Source organism: Pan paniscus, chromosome 5 (assembly GCF_029289425.2).
Source record: "Pan paniscus chromosome 5, NHGRI_mPanPan1-v2.0_pri, whole genome shotgun sequence".
Taxonomy (NCBI): Eukaryota; Metazoa; Chordata; class Mammalia; order Primates; family Hominidae; genus Pan; species Pan paniscus.
This window is the reverse complement of record NC_073254.2, coordinates 128,942,789-128,963,742: the sequence shown is the minus strand read 5'-3', so window position 1 is coordinate 128,963,742 and position 20,954 is coordinate 128,942,789. Positions and strand designations below refer to the sequence as shown.

General features: G+C 41.1%; 1 protein-coding gene across 12 annotated transcripts in view; it reads right to left on the bottom strand.

Annotated features, from left to right (window-relative positions):
* The window catches only part of ARMC2 (armadillo repeat containing 2), a 126,314-nt gene that overhangs the window by 19,113 nt on the left and 86,247 nt on the right, over positions 1 to 20,954 (bottom strand). For 7 of the 12 annotated variants that reach the window (XM_003805526.6, XM_055114005.2, XM_055114012.2 and 4 more), the window contains 2 exons: positions 17,642 to 17,741; positions 1,310 to 1,628 (listed from right to left, as the gene is read on the bottom strand). In XM_003805526.6, coding sequence (XP_003805574.3) covers positions 1,310 to 1,628; positions 17,642 to 17,741 — 419 coding nt within the window. The remainder of the gene's footprint in view (positions 1 to 1,309; positions 1,629 to 17,641; positions 17,742 to 20,954) is intronic. The other 5 variants (XM_055114011.2, XM_034962662.3, XM_055114021.2 and 2 more) reach the window with 2 other exon arrangements.

Here is a 20,954-nt window from a genome sequence, read left to right as displayed (position 1 = left end):
TCCACAAGTATGGTTAGTAGTAGCTAATTTTTTTTCTGGAGACAGAGTCTCACTGTGTCACCTAGGCTGGAATGCAGTGGCACGATCTCGGCCCACTGCGGCCCTCCGTCTCCTGAGTTCAAGCGATTCTCCTGCCTCAGCCTCCCGAGTAGCTGGGATTATAGGTGAATGCTACCATGCCTGGCTAATTTTCGTATTTTAGTAGAGAAAGGGGTTTCACCATGTTGGCCAGGCTGGTCTTAAACTCCTGACCTTGTGATCCACCCACCTCAGCCTCTCAAAGTGCTGGGATTACAGGCCTGAGCCACCAGGCCCACCTAATAGTGGCAAGATTGATTACCTTGGGTTGTAGTTAATTTTCCTACACACTAGCAGGCAGAAGTGCTTGTGGGAGATGACAGACCTAAAAAGTATAGGGGTTGCCATGGACTGAATTGTGTGCCCAACAAAATTCATATGTTGAAGCTCTCCTCCCAATATGCTTGTATTTGGAGATAAGACTTTGAAGAGATACAGCAGGTTACAGAGCCCATAAGGGTAGGGTCCTAATATGAAAGGATTGGTGACTTTATAAAAAGAGGAGGGGGAGAGAGAGACTGTCCCCTACCCCACAAGTGCTTGCACCAAGGAATAGCCATGTGAGCACACAGTGAGTAGGTGGCTGTCTGCAGGCCAGGAGGAAGAGCCCTCACCAGGAACTGAACAGTCTGGCACCTTGATCTTGAATTTCTCAGCCTCCAGAAGCATAAGAAATAAATTTCTGACAAAGTTGCCCAATCTGTGGTATTTTGTTATGGCAATCTGAGCTAATACAAGGGGAATGAATAGGACTTGAATGACTGGGGACTGTAATTACAAATAATGTAAGAACCTGAAGAGGAAAAAAAAGGAATTAATTTTAATCATGTGGATTGCCCACAATATTTGGGATTTGGGATTTTAAACTCAAATATTTGGAATTTTAAACTCTTTGTGGTTAGTTTAGCCAAGTTTTCTTCATTTGCTGAGTATAATTTTAAAAAATTGCAATGTAATTCACAAACCATAAAATTCACCCTTTTAAAGTGTACGATTTGGTGGGTTTTAGTAATGATCTCTATTACTATGTTTTCTTTTCCTTTTCTAAAAATCTGGATTACTTTTAAGACAGTTCTGAACAGAAGAGGGAATTTCCTTCATACAGCTAAGACTTTCTCATAGGGAGCCACTTGTGATAATAAAATCCTCATCACACCCCAGACACAGAACTGTCTTTGGGCCGTGGGAAAGTTGGTTGTGTCTGCTGCAGCCAGTGGGCCGCGGTTCTCACCCAGCGTGGTCAGGAGCAGGCCCACTATCCCCGGGTTGGCGGCCAGCACCGGGCCCACGCCCGGGTGGATGGCAATGTTGGCCAGCACGCGAGTCAGCTTGATGAGCACGTCCTCTGCCTCTGACGGCGGCCTCTGCGCCCTGTGCTGCTCGCCTCGTTGGCCCACCGGCTTCTGGGAATGCAGATCCAGCTGATGGAACGTCTGGAATAATGACAGCAGAGTTTGGATGCTCCTTTTCTCTTTGGAAAATTGTTCACGAGCCTGGTTATTTTTTGCCGTCAGGTTGCCAAGAATAAAAACAACACGGACGACTAAATCCTGCAATAAACGAAAGACAGAGTCAAAAGTGCAAAGGGGGCTGGAACACATCGTGGGGAAGAAGATAGTATTTAATTTATTCACAATTGCATTAATAGTAAAATGGAACACGTCTGGCTTCGGCTCACTTGTACAGTATTTGATTCCCAAGATCAGTGCAAAGTGACAGAGGAGATTAAAAGCACTTGGCAGCAATGAAAGAATACAAACTGATTGATGTGATCAGCAACGTCTATTACCTTCAGATCCTTCATCTGAAATTCTGGCTCGCCTTTCTTTATCTCCTTCAGAGAACAATTAGTTGAGTGGGACAGCATTACTAAAAATGAGTCATGTAAATCTAAGTTTTGACAATAGCCGGTTTCTTGAAATTCCAAATCTTTCCTTAAAATTTCGTCTCCTGCTGAAGTATGGTGTTTTTGAATTTGGGCAGGATTGACACTTGGGACTGGATAATTCTTTGTTGTGGGGAGGTGTCCTGTGCATTGTAGAGCGTTGAGCAGCACACCTGGCCTCCACGCACTAGATGACAACACCTCTCCAGATGTGACAGCCAAAATTGCCCCCTGTGGAGAAGCGCTGTGTTACGTAGCTACACTACTTTAAGGCAGTACCTACCAATTCTTGCCCAGGGTGGTGGTTACATGAGTGACACCTTTATAATTACTTGCTAAATTGTGCATACCCGTTTTATGCACTTTTCTGTATATAGGCTATATTTCACAATTTTAAAATGTTTTTACAAACCCTAAGCTGGGAACATTTTAAAACTAAACAAGATACAAAAATCACTGTTTTTAGTTTGACAACAATGTCCACATATGAGTCCAGATCAGCCTTCCCCATGGGTGTCAATGGAGGTGACCTGGGAGGAGGAGATTTTAAAGGAATACTCATTGGAGGGCTACAACTGGCCTGGATGGTATTATATCTATATCTATATATACAGTGCCAGGCACTACACCATTTTATAGACAAGAAACTAGGGCCTGGAGAAGCTGCCCAGGTCACATGGCTGGTGAAGGGTAAGGTCAGGATTTGATTCCAGGGTGACCCAGACTCTAGTGTCCTTTCTACACCAACATCTGCTTCCCACACAGGGTGTCGTGTACTTTTTCTCCTCCTTTGCCTTCTTGCAGAACAGTTAAAGAATTATCTCCTTTTAAAAGCAAATATGTCACCAGAAGGGACAACCATAAACGTGACTTTGTTGATCAGATCAGTAGTTAGCAGTGGCCTTAAGAAAAGGGGACAAAGGGCCAAGGGCTGGGCACGTTTTCATCGAGGAGCGCATGTCCAGGTGCGACGCCAGGGGCCCCGTGTGGGGCGTCGGGTGTGGCCAGGAAACTGGGGAGGATTGGGGGCAAAGTACAACTTTTGGATTTACCTAGGCTTTCTCTGCCAATACCAACTTGTTCCTGCTTGTTCTTGCTAAAAAATCCAAAAGTTTTCCCTGACACTCACTGGCAGAGAAGAAGCGAGGCTGCTGCTTGCACAACCGGAAACCATTTGCCAAACATTAAGGAAGGACAGCAGCTAATGCTACAGCAAAAACTGGAGATGGTCCAGGAGAGAGTTCATTTTCGGAGACATTTCAACTCACAGCATTCAACCAACCATAGTGGTCGTCCAATTAGGAGACCCTGCTCCTGACTCCACCCCGGGAAATAGAATGTTAGTCCTCAGGTAAGTTCTTAATGCCAGGGCCTAGGAATACACACACATAACCAAGTCTGAAAGTCAGTGCTATGAAGAGCTTCTCACCTACTGAGAAGACAAGGCTAACATATGTGGGGAAACGGCAAAGACTAAAACGGCAAAGGAAGAAGCGAGACGTGAAAGGGGATTATGAGTCCCAGGTCACAGCCAGGCAGGCTGGACTCACACAGATGCTTGGCCTCTCTGTACATCCATTAACTTGTTTGCAAAACGGAGACAAAATTCTTACTGTGAGATCACATGAGATACAACAGGCAAAGCACAAATTGTAGTGAGCAATGATTCGGGCATTGCTGTGAACTCTTTTCATGTCCTATCAATAAAATGCTAACTAATAGCAATAAACTCAGTGGCACAGGCCTAGTAGTCTCACCAGAGTTTTGAAAAGAGGATGCTCTGGGAACAGTGTCAGGTTCAGCAGAGTTATCATGAAAGAATCTGAGTTCAACCTTGGAAGCTGTGAGATGCAGAGATATGTGGAGGGGAGCATGGGGTTGGGCAGGCAGCAGAAGACAAGTCTCTCTCTTTTTTTAACTTTTTAGGCTCAGGGGTACATGAGCAGGTTTGTTACATGGGTAATCTTGTGTCATGGGGCTTTGGTATGCAGATTATTTCGTCACCCAGGTACTAAGCTTACTATCCAATAGTTATTTTTCCTGATCCTCTTCCTTCTCCCACCCTCCACCCTCAAGTAGGTCCCAGTGTCTGTTGTCCCCTTCTTTGTGTCCATGAGTTCTCATCGTTTAGCTCCCACTTATAAGTGAGAACTTGTGGTATTTGGTTTTCTGTTCTTGCTTTAGTTTGCTAAGGATAATGGCCTCCTGCTCTATCCATGTTTCTGCAAAGGACATGATCTCATTCTTTTTTATGGCCGCATGGTATTCCATGATGTATATGTACTACATGGCCTTTATCCAATCCACCATTGATAGACATTTACGTTGATTCCATGCCTTTGCTATTGTGAATAGTGCTACAATCAACAAATGTATGCATGTGTCTTTATGATAGAATGATTTATTTATATTCCTTTGGGTATATACCCAATAATGGGATTTCTGGGTCAAATGGTTCTAAGTTTGTTTGTTTTTTTTGTTTTTGTTTTTGAGACAGAGTGTTGCTCTGTCGCCCAGGCTAGAGTGTAGTGGTGCAATCTCAGCTCACAGCAACCTCCGCATCCTGTGTTCAAGTGATTCTTCTGTCTCCGCCTCCCAAGTAGCTGGGATTACAGGCATGCACCATCAAACTTGGCTAATTTTTGTACTTTTAGTAGAGACGTGGTTTCACCATGTTGGCTAGGCTGGCCTCAAACTCCTGACCTCAAGTGATCCACCCACCTCGGCCTCTCAAAGTGCTGGAATTACAGGCGTGAGCCACTGTGCCCGGCCTGTTTTTAGTTTGAAGAGGATTCGTTTGAGAGAGCATCTGGGACTATCTCCTTCCTGGGCCAGGGGTCATCTTCTCATTCTTTAATTACCTGACTGTTCCCTAAAGAAGCTGATATTTATGGGCCTTAAGTCTAAAACAAGCACACACAATTTGATTATAATACTTGAATCCCATTTCACATAAAACAGAGGGTTACTTCAAGTAATGCCTGGTGGCAAAGGTCCTGCCCTGGGCTCTGAGTTGGTAGCTTCTCCTCCACCCTGATCAGACCCAACAGAGAAGCAGAAAATCAGTTTTCTAACCAGGACAGAGGGTATTTCCAAGAATTAAGCATCTTAAAGAAGAACTTCATCTGATATTTTCTAAGCTGAGGACTATAAACAGAATTTTTGTGTGAACTTTGATACATGTTTCCTGCTGAAAGACTATATGAGCTCTAGTTCTGAAAATCCTAATAATTAATAACAATAACAGCACAGTAGCAGCAGCAACTAACACACAGTACTTATTAGTACTCATGATGTGCCAGGCATTGTCCTAAGCATTTATATATACAAATTAACTAATTCACTAAAAATGATAACTTCCATTTCTTTAATCTGAATAAAGCTATTCACGGTATCTTTTACAATCTAAACCACCATCTCCCTCGCACATTTGATAACAGTGATGTTAATAGGTTTTGGACTTCACCATGTTCCTGGAATTGGGCTCTCTTCTCCCATTTCCATAAAAGCACGTTAAACAAGACAGGAAAGGCATTATGAGTGATTTTAAGTGATTGCTTATTTAATTAATATTTGCATTTTGTACCCTAAATTGTTACCAGGACTAAACAATTTACCTCCTAAAATGTCATGGCATCTTCTAAGGGTGCTGGATTGTTTTTTTTCTTCCTAGGCCTTGCCGTTTCACCTCCATCTACCTGGTCTTGCTTTTCTCTGAGTCCAGCTCAGTAGGCTTCTCCAGCCCTGTCCCACCTCCAGCTATCAGTGTTGATTTGCCAGGATTTAGATCAGATCCTGGTAAAAAATAGATTTCCTTAGTGGTCATCATTCTTCAAAATTCAAATGACCTCTCCCCATTGTCACATGCAGTCTCATCTGGGAAGACTAAGTGCTGCTTTTCTTTTTCTAAAAATTCCCTCAGGCCCCTTCCTCTTCTAAAATTCTTCGATTCTGTCATCTCTGTAGGTCCTAACGTGGCCGAGATTATTAAGCCTCCAGTGCAGAAGAAGAAGCTCTAGGCTGTAGGGCAGGAAGAGTTAACACTGTTATAATACTGCTTTTCCTGCTTCAGATGGAAAAGGAGGGGGTGGTTCCTGGCAGCCACGGTGCCAACTGAAGCATGGCATGCGAGATCAACAAATGGGATGGCAGATTGTGCCGTCTGCAGCACCAAACTTCCAGCAACTGCTATCTCTGCTTACTGTTTTTGTCCTGTTTTTCAGGGTTAGCTAAGGCACTTTTTCTTTTCTTTTTTCCCCCTCCCTTCTTAAATATATTCTACATGGACCTAGGGACCCTGGAAGAGGCCAAAATAGAAGCCATCTCACAGGAGGTCAGCAGAGGTAGTGTTTTCTTATCTCCATGCCAGGGCTTGTCTTGACTCATCTGGAATGCTGAAGAAGGCTGAGCAAGTCAGCTTTCTAGGGCCCCTCTCCTCACCATGGGTGGCCTCTGCTCCCAAACCGTGCACTCCAAGGTCCTCCCTACTGAACCAAGGTCTGCATTGGGCAGGATCATGGAGAGATTATCTACTGTTCCACAGCCCGAGCCATCTCAAGTCTATAAAATATTACTTAATATTCTATAAAGATTTGTAAAAATTAAACCAAGGCCAAAATCATCTATTTAGAGAGAGCACCAATTCCACAGCAGAAAAGGATTTCATCAATATGCAGCTCTCCTTTGAGGCACAGATTCTCTCCTTTATTCTTAGACAATATCTGAGAATCATCTATAAATTAACACTCCACTTTTATAGCATTTTTATTAAATTTAACACAATGTTGCATATTCATATCATAACTATGTGATTTTGAAATAGCAAAATGAAGATGAATCAAGAGAGAGCTTTTTTTTTTCCCTAAAGAAGGCAGTCTAGTATAACCAGTTCATATCGACTTTCTAATTTTGCTTAAAACAGAATCAGCCTAGCAACAGCTACGGCCAACCAGAGCTTAGACAAACAGGTACACTTAGAGGAAGAAGACTGACCTCAACAGAGCTTTCCAGTTAGAGCCTGAGGGATATTGTCATTAGTTTCGCAGATGTTATGCCCCAATGAGCAAACAAGTTACTCAATCTGAATGGGCCCCACAAGCCTGTGAATGAAATTACTTTAACTGGAATAAAACCAGGAACAGGGCACTGCTCACCAGGATGGTCTATGTCCAGTTCCAATGGTGGCAGCATTGGCAGTAGCTGTTGCATGTTACTTTCCATGGGAGAGACATTGGCCTAAAGCCAATGAAAGACATTTTTACCCCTATTTAGAGATGTTGAAACTGAGGCTTCAGGAGACTCATTAAGTAAGCCCAAAGTCAAACACTGGTGAAGAGAAGAGGCAGGACTTGAACAATCATCTCTGTACACACAGATGGTTTCCAAAACCACCTTCAGCCCAACTCTTCATTGCTGATCATCATCATCTTCCCAGTCCCCCAGCCCCAGCATCTCTGATTCCTCTCTATCTCATCCCCTCACCAAGCAGTCACCAAGTCTCCTCGACTCTGTCATCTCAAAATGTTCCCCAGCTCCCTCCTGCCCATGCCGACCTGGGCTAATCTGCCTGTAGACTGTTGTCAGAGGCCCTTTCCAGGCTCCTCCCTCTGCCATCAACCCTAACACCACTTCTTAAAGCACAGCTCTTCCCTTTGCTCAAAAACATCTACTGCCTATTAAATGAATGTCAAAGCCAGCATCTAATGCATCATCTGGCCCCATGCAACCACTTCTTTGCTACCTCACATTACTCTCTGCCCATGGCCAGCCACAGTGAACACATTCCTCCCCGACTCCCACACCCTTCCTCCCGTACCTTAAAATAACTCATGTGCATAATGTTGACTGTGGGGAAGAAACAATATCAAGCTGTCACAGAAAGAATAAACTATGTTCAGCAGACTCCACTTAGGAGGGAACTGCTTCCACTAAGTAAAGGAACACATTTTAGAAAAATTTGTAATGGATTGAAATGGAAGGGGATGTAAATATACTTAAAATCTGAACTCTCTATTAACCAGAAAATTAATCAAAATACCCTGTTTAAAATATGGTTACAAACTTCTCTTGCCTGAGAGCTGAATCAGGATTTACAATTTGCTTTGTTTATCCAACTTCCCACCCTCAAACAAAACTCAAACATTAATTGAGCTTGCAGGTGGCTTGAAGAACAGATAAATTTTAGCAAACTGGAAGACAGACTGTGCACTACTGCAAAAATGCTAACTGACCATAGGGCACTGAAAGTGGGTCAAGAGTTTGCCTACGTGTTTAACTACATAAAATCGAAGAATCTGAAATGTTGGAGACTCAAAGCCAAGAATCTAAGTAGAAAATCATTTTAAAACCAGAAGAGATTACACTTGATTCCTCCATCCATCTATCTGTTCTATCAGCAATCATTTATTGAGCACCCACGATATGCCTCTGAATGTCACTCAAAAGTACCAGGCCAATGCTAGAATTTCACTGTGCTAAGTTCTTTTTCAAGCCAGCAGACATAAATCAGGCATTTGGGTTCTGTGCTGAGCGGGGTAAGAGCCAGTTCCACAAGGGCAAAGACGGCAGGAGCTGGAAAGAATGAACAAGCTAAGGGCGTATTGTACAGCCTGCCCGGTCAGGGGCGCAGACCAAGGCCAAGGCTGAAAAAAGGAGCAAGCTCAGCCAAATGCTCTCAGCACCCACTGGGAATGTGCCTGCAGAGGGGCTGGGAAGACAGCCATAGGGCGTGCTCCTGTCAGGGAGGAGGCAGAGGACAAGCTGGGAGCCAAGTCGCCCTACAAAGGCACCAGGGGAAGGGGTGGGGGCACCTTCCTAACCAATCCTTGATGGCCCAAAGAGGATAGAGGGGAAGAGAAGGCACCTCTCTCTGGAATGCTGAAAGGCTGTGGTCACATTCAAGATGAACAGCTAGAAAAATGGAGGTGGTTTTGCTTTCAGCCCACACTGTTCAGACATTCCAGCTCTCATTTCTGATACCACGATGGCTAAGCATTCCAAATCAGTGTTCACTGTGCATACATGGCTGAAGACAGCAGCTTATGCCTATAGAAGTCTAAACAGAATGAGAGAGGTAGGACTTTAAAAGCAGCACAACCAAGAATGAGTCTGGCAGTTCCCAGGGTTTGCAAAGGCTCTGACGACGGTCCTGCTGCATCTGGAAGCTCTGTGGTAAAAGAAACAAGAAATTAACCGTATCTAAACGTGGAGAGAGTTAAATGGTCAATGGACACATGTGATAGGAATGTAGACAAAGGTTGTTCTTTTTGATCATGACCTTTGCAAAATATTGCCAGTCTTTTGAAAGTCTTATTTGAGGCATTTTACCAGATCTCTTGCCTAGTAGATATTTACAGAAGAAATGGGGAAAATCCCTTCATGTTCTTCCAAAAAACAAACCCAAACGTATTTTCCTGAGATGCTAAATGTAGCAACACTGACATCAGAGGCGCCTCCTGAGGCAGGCTCTGCCTCCCAAAGGCTGATAGCAACCCCACTCCCTCCTTCGTTATTAAGCCCATCTGCTTGCACATTTGTTTTGTACCAAAAGCAGTTTACAACATAAAGCAGACAATATGTGCACATTTCTTAAATGAGATTTGTCATTTAATTGAATTTTGGCCAGCATTTTTAATAGATATTTTACCTAACTCTAAAGTTTAGCTTTCATACGGCATTAAGCTGAACGAGAGGCTGTTTCATCTCAGTTTTTGTGTGTGTGGGAACTGGAGTTACTAGTTGCATCATGGATCTTGGACAAATTAACCACACAGATATGAGCCAAAGAAGTTTCCCTTGCTCTCCCTGCGGAAGTCATTTATGAGAGCTGGGAGGAGTAGATGCCTTTTCATTGAGACTGTTGGTGAGCCAGAAACCCAGGCCATGCACACAACCATCACATACAGATGGAAACGGAGGCCCACTTCACTGAGGGCCATTATGCAAACAGAGGGGGTGTAAAGCGGACCATATTCTAAGTGAACTCATCACTCTCAATTTAACTGTTGCAAACTACAACATTTAGATATGGGTATATACTAAACTGTCTCAAAACACGACATCTGCAGGAATTATTTTAAAGATGAAATTTGGTGCTTGTTTCACTAACAAATGAATCAGCAACTCGCAGCTTGTCTAGCCAACTGAACTGAAGGCACCCTCCCTTGGACAGGCGGCTCTAAGGGTCCTGAGGAGTAGAGCCTGTGCCCATCTCTCCTGAGGGAGCCACTCTGGCCAGTGCTTGAAGCCTCATCAGTGTGATGGGCACCTTTTTCAAACTAGATTTGGTCCCAGGACTTATTTTGACACAAGTCTGGCAGCGAAAATTTGTGGAAAAGACTAATGTACCATCCTGTGTTCTCCAGCTAAGAAATCATTCCTCAGCTGCCTGTGCAAAAGGCAAAGGGCCAGTGGTTCTTACTACTTACTGGGAAGCCTACATTAGCACCTGGTGGGTCTTGTCAACTTGGTTCCTACTTTGTCAGGAAGAATCACTGTCAGCTACGCTCCTGTAGAGAAAGACTGACCCTGTGTGGCTGATTTGATTAATCACTTTAAAATCTTTTGAGGTTTTATGGGAACCCCTCTGCTGTCTATACTGGAGAAAATGGTTTTAAAGAACCACCTTAATAACTTAAACCATAGGGTCTCAAAACCTGCTGTTCATTTGAGTCACTTGAGAAGTCTCTTAAAAATAGGTTCTTGGGCCCCATCCCAGACCTGAATCAGAATCTCTCTGGGTGGGGCCTGAGCACCTGTATTTCTATTTTTAATTTAAAAAAATTTTTAATTAAACTCAAATTTTAAGTTGAAAATAGGTTTAAGGGTTCCTTTTGTTTTGTCTTGTTTTGTTTTTTTGAGACAGGGTTTCATTGTGTAACCAGGCTGGAGTGCAGTGGCTCGATCTCAGCTCACTGCAACCTCCGTCTCTCAGGCTCAAGTGATTCTCCTGCCTCATCCTCCCAAGTAGCTGGGATTACAGGCATGGGCCACCAAACCGAGCTAATTTTTGTGTTGTTTTTTTTTTTAATTGTAGTTGTAGAGACAGAGTTTTACCATGTTGCCCAGGCTGGTCTCGAACTCCTGGCTTCAGACGATCCATCTGCCGCAAAGCGCTGGGATTACAGGCCAATCTGAGCTACCTGTGCCCAGCTAAGCACCTGTATTTTTAAAGCTCCCCAGGCAAATCTGATGATAAGCCAAGTTGGGGAGCCACTCTGATTTAAATCAAGAAAAAATTAGAAACCTCACCACTTGAATACCCATTATTTGTCTTTATAATAATGCTTTTTAAAAAATAATATGAATTCTTGTAAATATAAATCCTTATTCCTCATCAATAACCCTCACAGCACAGTTGTATAGAAAAGTGAAACCACACCACAACCCCTCCTGTCGATGGACTTGATTCAGACTTTATATACTCGAATATATAAAGTATATTCAGACTTCTTATATGTTTAAATCAGACTTTACCTTGACAAGAGAAAAAGAATGTAAAAATAATGGAAAATTTTGTGACTTTTGGTATCTTCTCATGTAATTCTAATTTTTTTCCCCTTTAATGGAAAACAACAGCAGATGGGGAGGAAATATTCTACTTCTTCCAACAGCAACCGGCCCTGGTGCTACCTGGTTCAAAACAGGATTTCCCCCTCTGTGGACGGTAGCAGCGACCAGCAGCTTCCTGTGAAGCTCCCCATCCGCTGATAAGATCAGTTCAAGAGGCATGTGTAGGTGACATTTCATTTATCACTATAAAGGGTTTTTTTCTTTTCTTTCTTGTTCATTTTAGATTTCTGTTTCTATGTTTTTTGAAAACGCGATTAGCCATAAACATGATTTGATTTAAAAGTGTGTCTTAGAAAAATGAAACCTATGCTGATCCTAAATGTAGTCCTCAGGCTTTCAAGACAGAAGCAATACTAACCTCCCAGAACAAAAACAGGGAAGGTCTACTGACTCTTTCTGATTGTCTAATCACTTGGCAATGGCTATGTATATTAAGAGACTACAAAGCTTCCAGAGTATTTCTCTACAACCCAAGTTAGTCTTGCAAGGATGTTTCCAGGAGCTGAAAAAAAAGTAATTATAGGAAGTAATAATTCTGTTAAAATAAGTTGCTGGAAGGCTGATTCAGGTCTCCACAATCAGTTCCAAGCCTCAACATTCAAGTAAATCCCAGTTGCGGCAAAGTGTCTAACCACTGCAGATCAATACACTCACATCAGAACATTAAGAGGAAAAACAAATCATATTTGATCGGCCACCTGGGACACGGGAAACATGAAACTAACATGCCATGCTGGTCTGAAGGGATTCTGTTTTGCTTTTTATGGCAGCCCACCCATGTGAAAATTGTGGGAAAAAAATTCTTATTATTTCTTCCTCCAAACTAGGAAGAAGAAAGTACATATTTAAGGAAGAAGCACTCGAGTACTAGAAAAAATATTTTTTAACACCTTACAGGTGCCAAAGCATTTCACACACTCAAAATTCTTTCTTCCAGCACTTATGAGCTTACTTTGCCAAGCATCATCTCGGTCTATCAGGACAAAGTCTGTGTTGTTTAGGAACTCGCAGTAGTGGATAGGGCAGCTGCATAATGATAACCATTTGGAGAACCACTAAAGAAATGTTTATGAAGACTTATGGGAATTTCTGGTTAATGATTTTAGGAAGTGGTTGGGACACACAACTACTTCCTTGTAGCCTAAACTCTTTCCCTGCTCTTCTAAAATATTTTGGTTTTGAGGAAAATATAAATTATGTATTTTTCTTACTGGAAAAAAATCAAAGTAATGACTCAAAACTACAGCATTTCAATCTTTACTGTAAGTAAAAGTATTGAGTCAAAGTATAATTTTTTAAAAGTTAAAAACATGACTCTCATGGGCTCATAAAATGAACACACTTAAAAAGTATTTAACTCATTAATGAGGGGGCCAATACCACGGTAAACTTTGTTCCAAGCACAACTGAAGAACCGGGAATTTACAAGCACTTAAAATTTCTGGGTTATATACAAACCTGACAAATGCCTACAAAGTAATAAAACCATAACTTTTGAGGTGATCCTGTCTACCAGATTGAAACCTACAAATTAATGTGTAACTTTATTGTGTCTGGTATCTAACCAAATAGTAAACAGCAAGTTCAAACACCAATATGTTGGCCTAGGGAATTAATCCCTGATTGGGTCATTAAACAATGCCCTGGTATGCCTTTGTCAGGACATGCCTCCACCTATTCCATACCTTATCTCTAAGATTTGTATAGTTTTTCTTAATAATAGTGAAGTGGTTAAGGCCATAGGCATACTGCTTGGGTTCTTAGCTCTGAGTGTACTAGCTGGGGGTATCAGCTACGTTAAAGTCTTAAAAATGTTGCACTGATGAGGGAGAAATTGACTGGTCTTGCCTGGGAGGCCTCACAGGGGAGCAGACAAGAGAGCTACAACTAGAAATATGGAATTGGCTTTGAAGAGGAGAAGTCAAAGAGAAATTTCATCAGAGCCCCTTAGGCTCTTCTCATTAAGTCTGTTCATATTCAATTTTATTTTAAAGTTTTTAGTCTAAAATATCTGTCTGTCTGTCTGTCTGTCTGTCTGTCTAGCTAGCTAGCTAGTGATCAATGGCTCACTACAGCCTGGGCTCAAGCAATCCTCCCGCCTTAGCCTTCTAAGTAGCTGGGACTACAGACATGTGCCACCACGCACGGCTAATTTTTTGTTTATAGAGATGAGGTCTATGTTGCCAGTCTTCTCTCTCTCTCTGAGATAGGATTTCACCTTGTTGCCAAGCTGGACAACTAGTTTCACTAGAGGCTTGCACCACCACGCCTGGCTTATGTGTTGATACTGGAGTTAAAAAGAAATTATTTAGGCAGATAGTGAGGGTAAGGAGGTCCTCGGTAAGGTTTTCCTTTTAATGAAAAGCAGCCCCCAAATAATTTCTTTTCTAATAAAGAGCAGCCTGTAAAATCAAGCTGCAGACATAGAAAGGCAAGCTAGAAGCTTCCACGGGTGAATGCTGCCAGCTGTGCCAATAGGAAAAAGAATACCTGGGACTAGGCATGTCCACTATGGCAGCTCCATCTTCCCTTCTCTTTGCTAGCCACATGTACAGTAAAGAGCAGGTAACATGGTGCTGGCCAAGCAAAAACACCATTTGTATAATAAGAAGATTAGGTTGGGGTGGCCACCTTCCCTGCGTGCTATGTAAACATCACACCTGGTCCAACCAATCTTTGGGCCCTCTGTAGATCAGACATTGCCTCCTCAAGCCTGTCTATAAATACCTGTGCATGGGCCAGAAGTTCCACTTGGGTGCCTCTCTCACGCGCAGGAGAGAGAGCTGTTCTCCTCTCTCTTTTGCCTATTAAACCTCCGCAGTTAACCTCACTCCATGTGTGTCCATGTCCTTGATTTCCGAGATAGAGTCTTCCTCTGTCACCCAGGCTGGAGTGCAGCGGCACGATCTCGGCTCACTGCAGCCTCTGCCTCCCAGGTTCAAGCGATTCTCCTGCCTCAGCCTCTTGAGTAGCTGGGACTACAGGCTAATTTTAATAAGCTTGGTTATGAGGTTCCCTTGCTAATTGCAAACAAATAATTGCAAAAAAGCAGGTAAAGACTACCAAAGGTGGAGATAGCAACCAATAGAAAAAGAAGAGAGAGAAAATCTACAAAGAAGATGCAGACATTTAAAGAACCTCATCAACAGACTCAGGCTTCACATGTGGGACAGTCTCTAGAGCAATAATTAATGCTTATAATAATGACCTTTGGTATCAAGAGGTTAAGTTAGTTTTAATATCTTCTAAGAAGGAAGAGAAACATGCAATATGTTTGAATATGATTTTTGCCACAATGAGTAAGTTTAGTGATGAAAGTGATAACATGCATTTCTTTGATGGTTCTGAATAAGCATGTTACTGTACATGGTTTACAAGGTGCTGTCTATTCCTCTTTGGAAATTAAAATAATTTTAATAGGTATTTTAGTCTGTTCTCGCATTGCTACAAATAAATACTTGAGATTAGATAATTTATCAAGAAAAGAGATTGAATTGGCTCATGGTTCCATAGGCTGTACAGGAAGCATGCTGCTCGCATCTGCTCAGCTTCTGGGGAGGCCTCAGGAAACTTTCAATCATGGCAGAAGATGAAAGAGAAACAGGCACATCTTACATGCCGGAGCAGGAAGAAGAGAGAGAGCAGGGGGAGGTGCTACACACTTTTAAACAAGTAGATCTCAAGAAAACTCACTCACTATCACGAGAACAGCACCAGGGGGATGGTGCTAACCCAGCCATGAGAACTCCGCCCATGATCCAATCACCTCCCACCAGGCCCCACCTCCAATCCAGGGGATTACAATTCAACAGGAGATTTAGGCTGGGACAGAAATCCAAACCACATCAATAGGAACATAAAATTGTAATATACATCAACAGAGAAAAATGTGGTTTCTTAAACATGAGTTTTGCTTTTCAGATAACCATTGGTCTAATGTGAAAATTAGTTTAGTGAAAAGTATAGTAAAATTTTATGCCAATTTAAACTTTAGGATTTTTAGGCTGGGCACAGTGGCTCACATCTGTAATCCCAGCACTTTGGGAGGCTGAAGTGGTAGGATTGCTTGAGCCCAAGAGCTCCAGGCCAGCCTGGGCAACATAGTGAGACCTCATCTTTATTTTAAAAAACAAAAAAAACTTTAGGACATTTAGCTACTCAAACTAGAAAAAGCATACTCTTAGCCATACTGATATCTCTAGTCTCTCATATTGGTGAGGTACCAGGATTTTTGTTGGTTTATTCCATATGGCCATCATCTAAGCTCCAATCAGAGAAACAAAAGTATCTATTAGTAATGCTAGAAAACAATAGCACTATTTGTGAGTACTCAATTAATGAATTTTCTTCCTTAAAAAAATTATAGATTATAACATAACTTGAAATCAAACTGTTAAACAGAAGTATTTTCTTTTGTCCGTATTTGAAAATTCTAATGGCAAGGCAAGTAAATCTTCTCTAATTAAAGACACCTAAATCACCCAAGATCAAAGCACCAAAGCAAAAAAAAAAAAAAGGTAGTAATGGGAAAATAAGATTATAATTAAAATTCATAACATTAAATTATAAAATAAAATATATAAATAGATCTCTTTTGAGTATAACATGTAAAAGAATTCTTTTGGGCCAGGCACAGTGGCTCATACCTGTAATCCCAGCACATGGCAAAACCCTGTCTCTACCAAAAAAAAGAAAAATTAGCGAGGTGTGGTGGCACATGCCTGTAATCCCTACTTGGGAGGCTAAAGCTGGGGTAAAATCTGACAAATTTAATAATTCTCAGCAGAAGTCTTTGGCTGGGTAAAAATAAGTTCAATGCTAGTCAGTAACAAACAGAGATTATGTTTTGGGGTGGTCTTAATATGGTTAACAAAACAAACACAAAGCTTCAGATTAAAATATTGTTAGTATATACATAAATTATTTGGTCCATAAACTCGTAAAACTTACTATAGGATGTTGAAAATTTACCACATTTAAAATGAATACTTATTGTATTCATGGACAAAATATCTCACTAAGTTGATGTCACTTTAATAACTTATGAAAGTGAATAAAAGTAGACTTTGCTTTAACGAATATTTAAAAACTTATAATAAAAATTAATGCCTGTGGCCGGGTGCAGTGGCTCACGCCTATAATCCCAACACTTTGGGAGGGAGGCCAAGGTGGGCGGATCATGAGGTCAGGAGATCAAGACCATCCTGGCTAACACGGTGAAACCTCGTCTCTACTAAAAGTACAAAAACAAAATTAGCCAGGTGTGGTGGCACGCCTGTAGTCCCAGCTACTCGGGAGGCTGAGGGGGCAGAATGGCGTGAACCCAGGAGGTGGAGCTTGCAGTGAGCCAAGATATCGCCACTGCACTCCAGCCTGGGTGACAGAGTGAGACTCGTCTCAAAAAATAAAAAAATAAAAATAATGTCTGTATGAAATATTATGATTTGATTAATGAGAAATCGTTTGTAAGTTCTTCCTTTTTTAAACAACTATATACATTTTTTGCCTTGATTCATTAAAACTAAATTATTTCATTTAAACACTTTACCTGGAAATGTTACCTTTTAAATATAACAATGGGGTCAAAGAATTAGAGAACTTAAGGGCTAGAAGAATCTTCAGGGACTATCCAGTGCAGGGGAACTGCAAACCTTAATTTGCATCAGAAGTCCCTGTGGTTCTTGTTAAAATGCAGATGGCTAGGTAGGTCCTACCCTACCCATCTGACTCAGTAGCCTGGAATGAAACCTGGAAGAAATAACCATTACGGAAATAACCCTTGGGGTGGGGTTATACCCCCACCCCCACCCCAAGGTGACTCCCAGGTAGGTTTTCTACGGATCACTGGGAGGAAAAATATTGTTATAATCTACCACCTTCCTTCCTACACCAGGAAACTTCCTAGAACATCAACATTTCATTTCTGACTCATATAACTCCTTCAACTCCTATAGGTAACTTACTGCTTCCCAGGGCAGCCCATTATACATTTAATGGAAGTTTCTTATAGAAACCTATATACTCAAAACATAAAGACATTTAACATGGGCTTACACAAACACATTAGTGTAAAGACTCATTGAAAAATTAAATGAATGAAGAACTGACCTGCTTCTTCTGGTATTTGTTAATTAGATTCAGAAATAAGGCATAACATCTGGAATAGCTGGCCAAAGCTGTGCAGCAGTCACGGTAAGAAGTAAGTTTGCTGCAGAAATGCCAAATGGGAAAATAAAGGTAAACTTTGTTTTTCTATAAAATTCAAGTACACATAGTATCACTTTAAATGCAGACCTTCAAAACATTGCCCAGTTCAAGAAAAGGAGTCTAAAAATACTCTACACATCAGTTCAGAGAAGCTGCAAGGAGGCTTCCTGCTCTACACTCTAGTGAGATGGATCCGGAAAAATTTAAAAGGTAACTTACATGTAGGTGTACACTATCCACGTAATTCAGAAAACACAAACTTACATGAAATTTATATGAAATCTGGTTGGATACCAGTGAGTCCCCTGAGACCACATCAGAAGCAAATGTAAAACTGCTTTAATAGGCCAGGCGTGGTGCCTCACGCCTGTAATCCCAGCACTTTGGGAGGCCAAGGCAGGTGGGTCACTTGAGGTCAGGAGCTCCAGACCAGCCTGGCCAACATAGTGAAACGCCATCTCTACAAAAATACAAAAATTAGCTGGGTATGGTGGCATGTGCCTGTAATCCCAGCTACTCTGGAGGCCCAGGCAGGAGAACTGCTTGAACTCAGGAGGCAGAGGTTGCAGTGAGCCAAGATTGAACCACTGCACTCCAGACTGGGCAATGGGGCGAGACTCTGCCTCAAAACAAACAAACAAAAAACCTATACATTCAAAACAAACGAACAAAAACCTGCTTTAATATAGTAGATTGGTAGTGCTATACTAATATTAGGCAAAATAAACCAACCTTAAGGCAGAAAGCCTTGAAAACAGCTTCAAAATTTCTAAAGCAAGCAAGCAAGCAAGCAAGCAAACAAAACCCGTAAGGCAATATTGACAAACCCACAACAAATCAGGAGATGTTCATATATTTCTTCCTAATTGATGAATCAATAGGTAAAACATCATTAATATGTTAAAAACTTGACCACATACCAGGCCATAAATAAATCTCAGTAAATTTTCAGAGAACTGGTATCTCAAAGACCACATTCTCTGGTCAAAGTGCAATTAAATTAGAGATCATTTAAAAAATAAATTAAAAAAACACTTTTTTTTGGAAATGTAAGAACACCTAACTTATAGGTCAAAGAAACATGAAAATTACAAAAGAAATACTTAAATACGAGTAATAAAAAATATTACAAATCAAAACTTGTAGGATGGGCCAGGCACAGTGGCTCACGCCTGTAACCCCAGCACTTTGGGAGGCCGAGGCAGGAGGATCACTTGAGGCCAGGAGTTCAAGACCAGCCTGGCTAACATGGCGAAACCCCGTCTCTACTAAAAAATACAAAAATTAGCTGGGTGTGGTGGTGCATGCTTGTAGTCTCAGCTACTCTGCAGGTTGAAGCAGGAGAATCGCTTGAACCTGGGAGGCGAAGGTTGCAGTGAGCCAAGATCACAACACTGCACTCCAGCCTGGGTGACAGAGTGAGACCTTGTCTCAAAAAAACAAAAAACAAAAAAACTTATAAATACTCATTTCCTCTAATTAGTATTTAGAGGAAAATTTATAGGTTTAAGGAGGCTGAAAAGAAAGGAGTCATGTTTTCTACTAAAATAGAAGAAAAATATGATATATTCACAGAGAGTTGAAGAAAAGGATTAATAAGGATAAGAGCAGAAGAAATAAGACAGGAAGCAAACATACAATAAAGTGGATCAATAATATATTTGTTCTTGGTAAAAGCTAATAAAATAGGAAAGATTTTGCAAGACTAAGAAAAAGAGAAATAGCACGAACAATCAAAATTAGGAAAGAAAGTCAATATTAACAATGAAGAGGCAAGGTAACACAGTGGTTCAAAGTATGAATTCTAGAGCCAGAATACGGTTTCAACTGCAGCTCTATGACATACTAGTTGTGTGATCTCGGGAAAATAACTAAACTTCTCTATGTCTCAGTTTCCTCATATGTAAAATGATAATGACAATAATAATACATATCTTAAAAAGTTGTTATGAGGATGAAAGGAATTCGTATTTGGAAAGTATTCTGAATATTGCCTAGCATGTTGTAAGTGCTATACAAATATCTGTTAAATAGGAAAAATAAATAAAAGGGGACATAATTAGAGATAAAACAGAGATTAGAATAATAATAAGAGAATAGTTGGAGCAACTTTTATATTGTTTGAAAACTTAGATAAAATTATCAAATTCCTACAAAAACATAACTTTCTGAAACTGAACCAAGTAGAAATGAGAAACATATAACCATATGGGAAGAAGTTGAATCAGTAGTCAACAATATTCACACACACATACACACATATATACCCTGGATAAAAATAGCATTTTGAGCAAGTTTTTAAAACTTTTCAAGAAGCCGATCAGCTTTTTACAAATTCTTCTAGGAAAGAGAAAAAATTGGATTACCTCCCAACCCATTTTATGAGGCTGGTATAAACTTACACTAAACCCAGACAAGGACAATATGAGAAGAGAAAAATATAGGTCAATGTAACTCATGACCACCAATGACAAATCCTGAACAAAATATTAGTTAACCAAACCCAGCAATATATAATGGCTTAACTTGAGAAACTTTATTAGTGTAATTTACTATATTAACAGATTTAAAAAAGAAAATGCATAATCAAAAGCAATTCAGGTAAATATGATTTATCACATACACACAACTGAAGACAAAAACCACAAGATTATCTCAATAGACACAGAAAAGGCTTTCAGTAAAATTCAACACTCCTTCATGGTAAAAACTCTCAATAAACTAGGTACTGATGCCAGGCGAGGTGGCTCACGCCTGTAATCCAGCACTTTGGGAGGCTGAGACGGGTGGATCACCTGAGGTCAGGAGTTTGAGACCTGCCTGGACAACATGGTAAAACTCCATCTCTACTAAAAATACAAAAATTAGCTGGGTGTGGTGGCACATGCCTGTAATCCCAGCTACTCTGGAGGCTGAGGCAGGAGAATCGCTTGAACCTGGGAGGCAGAGGTTGTAGTGAGCCAAGATCACGCCACTGCACTCTAGCCTGGGCGACAAAGCGAGACTCCATCTCAAAAAACAAATCAAAACAAAACAAAAAACTAGGTATTGAAGGAACAGACCTCAAAATAATAAGTGCCATCTAAGACAAATTCACAGCCAATATCATACTAAATGGGCAAAAGCTGGGAGCATTCCCCATGAAAACCAGCACAAGACAAGGATGCCCTATCTCACCATTCCTATGCAGCATAGTATTGGAAGTCCTAGCCAG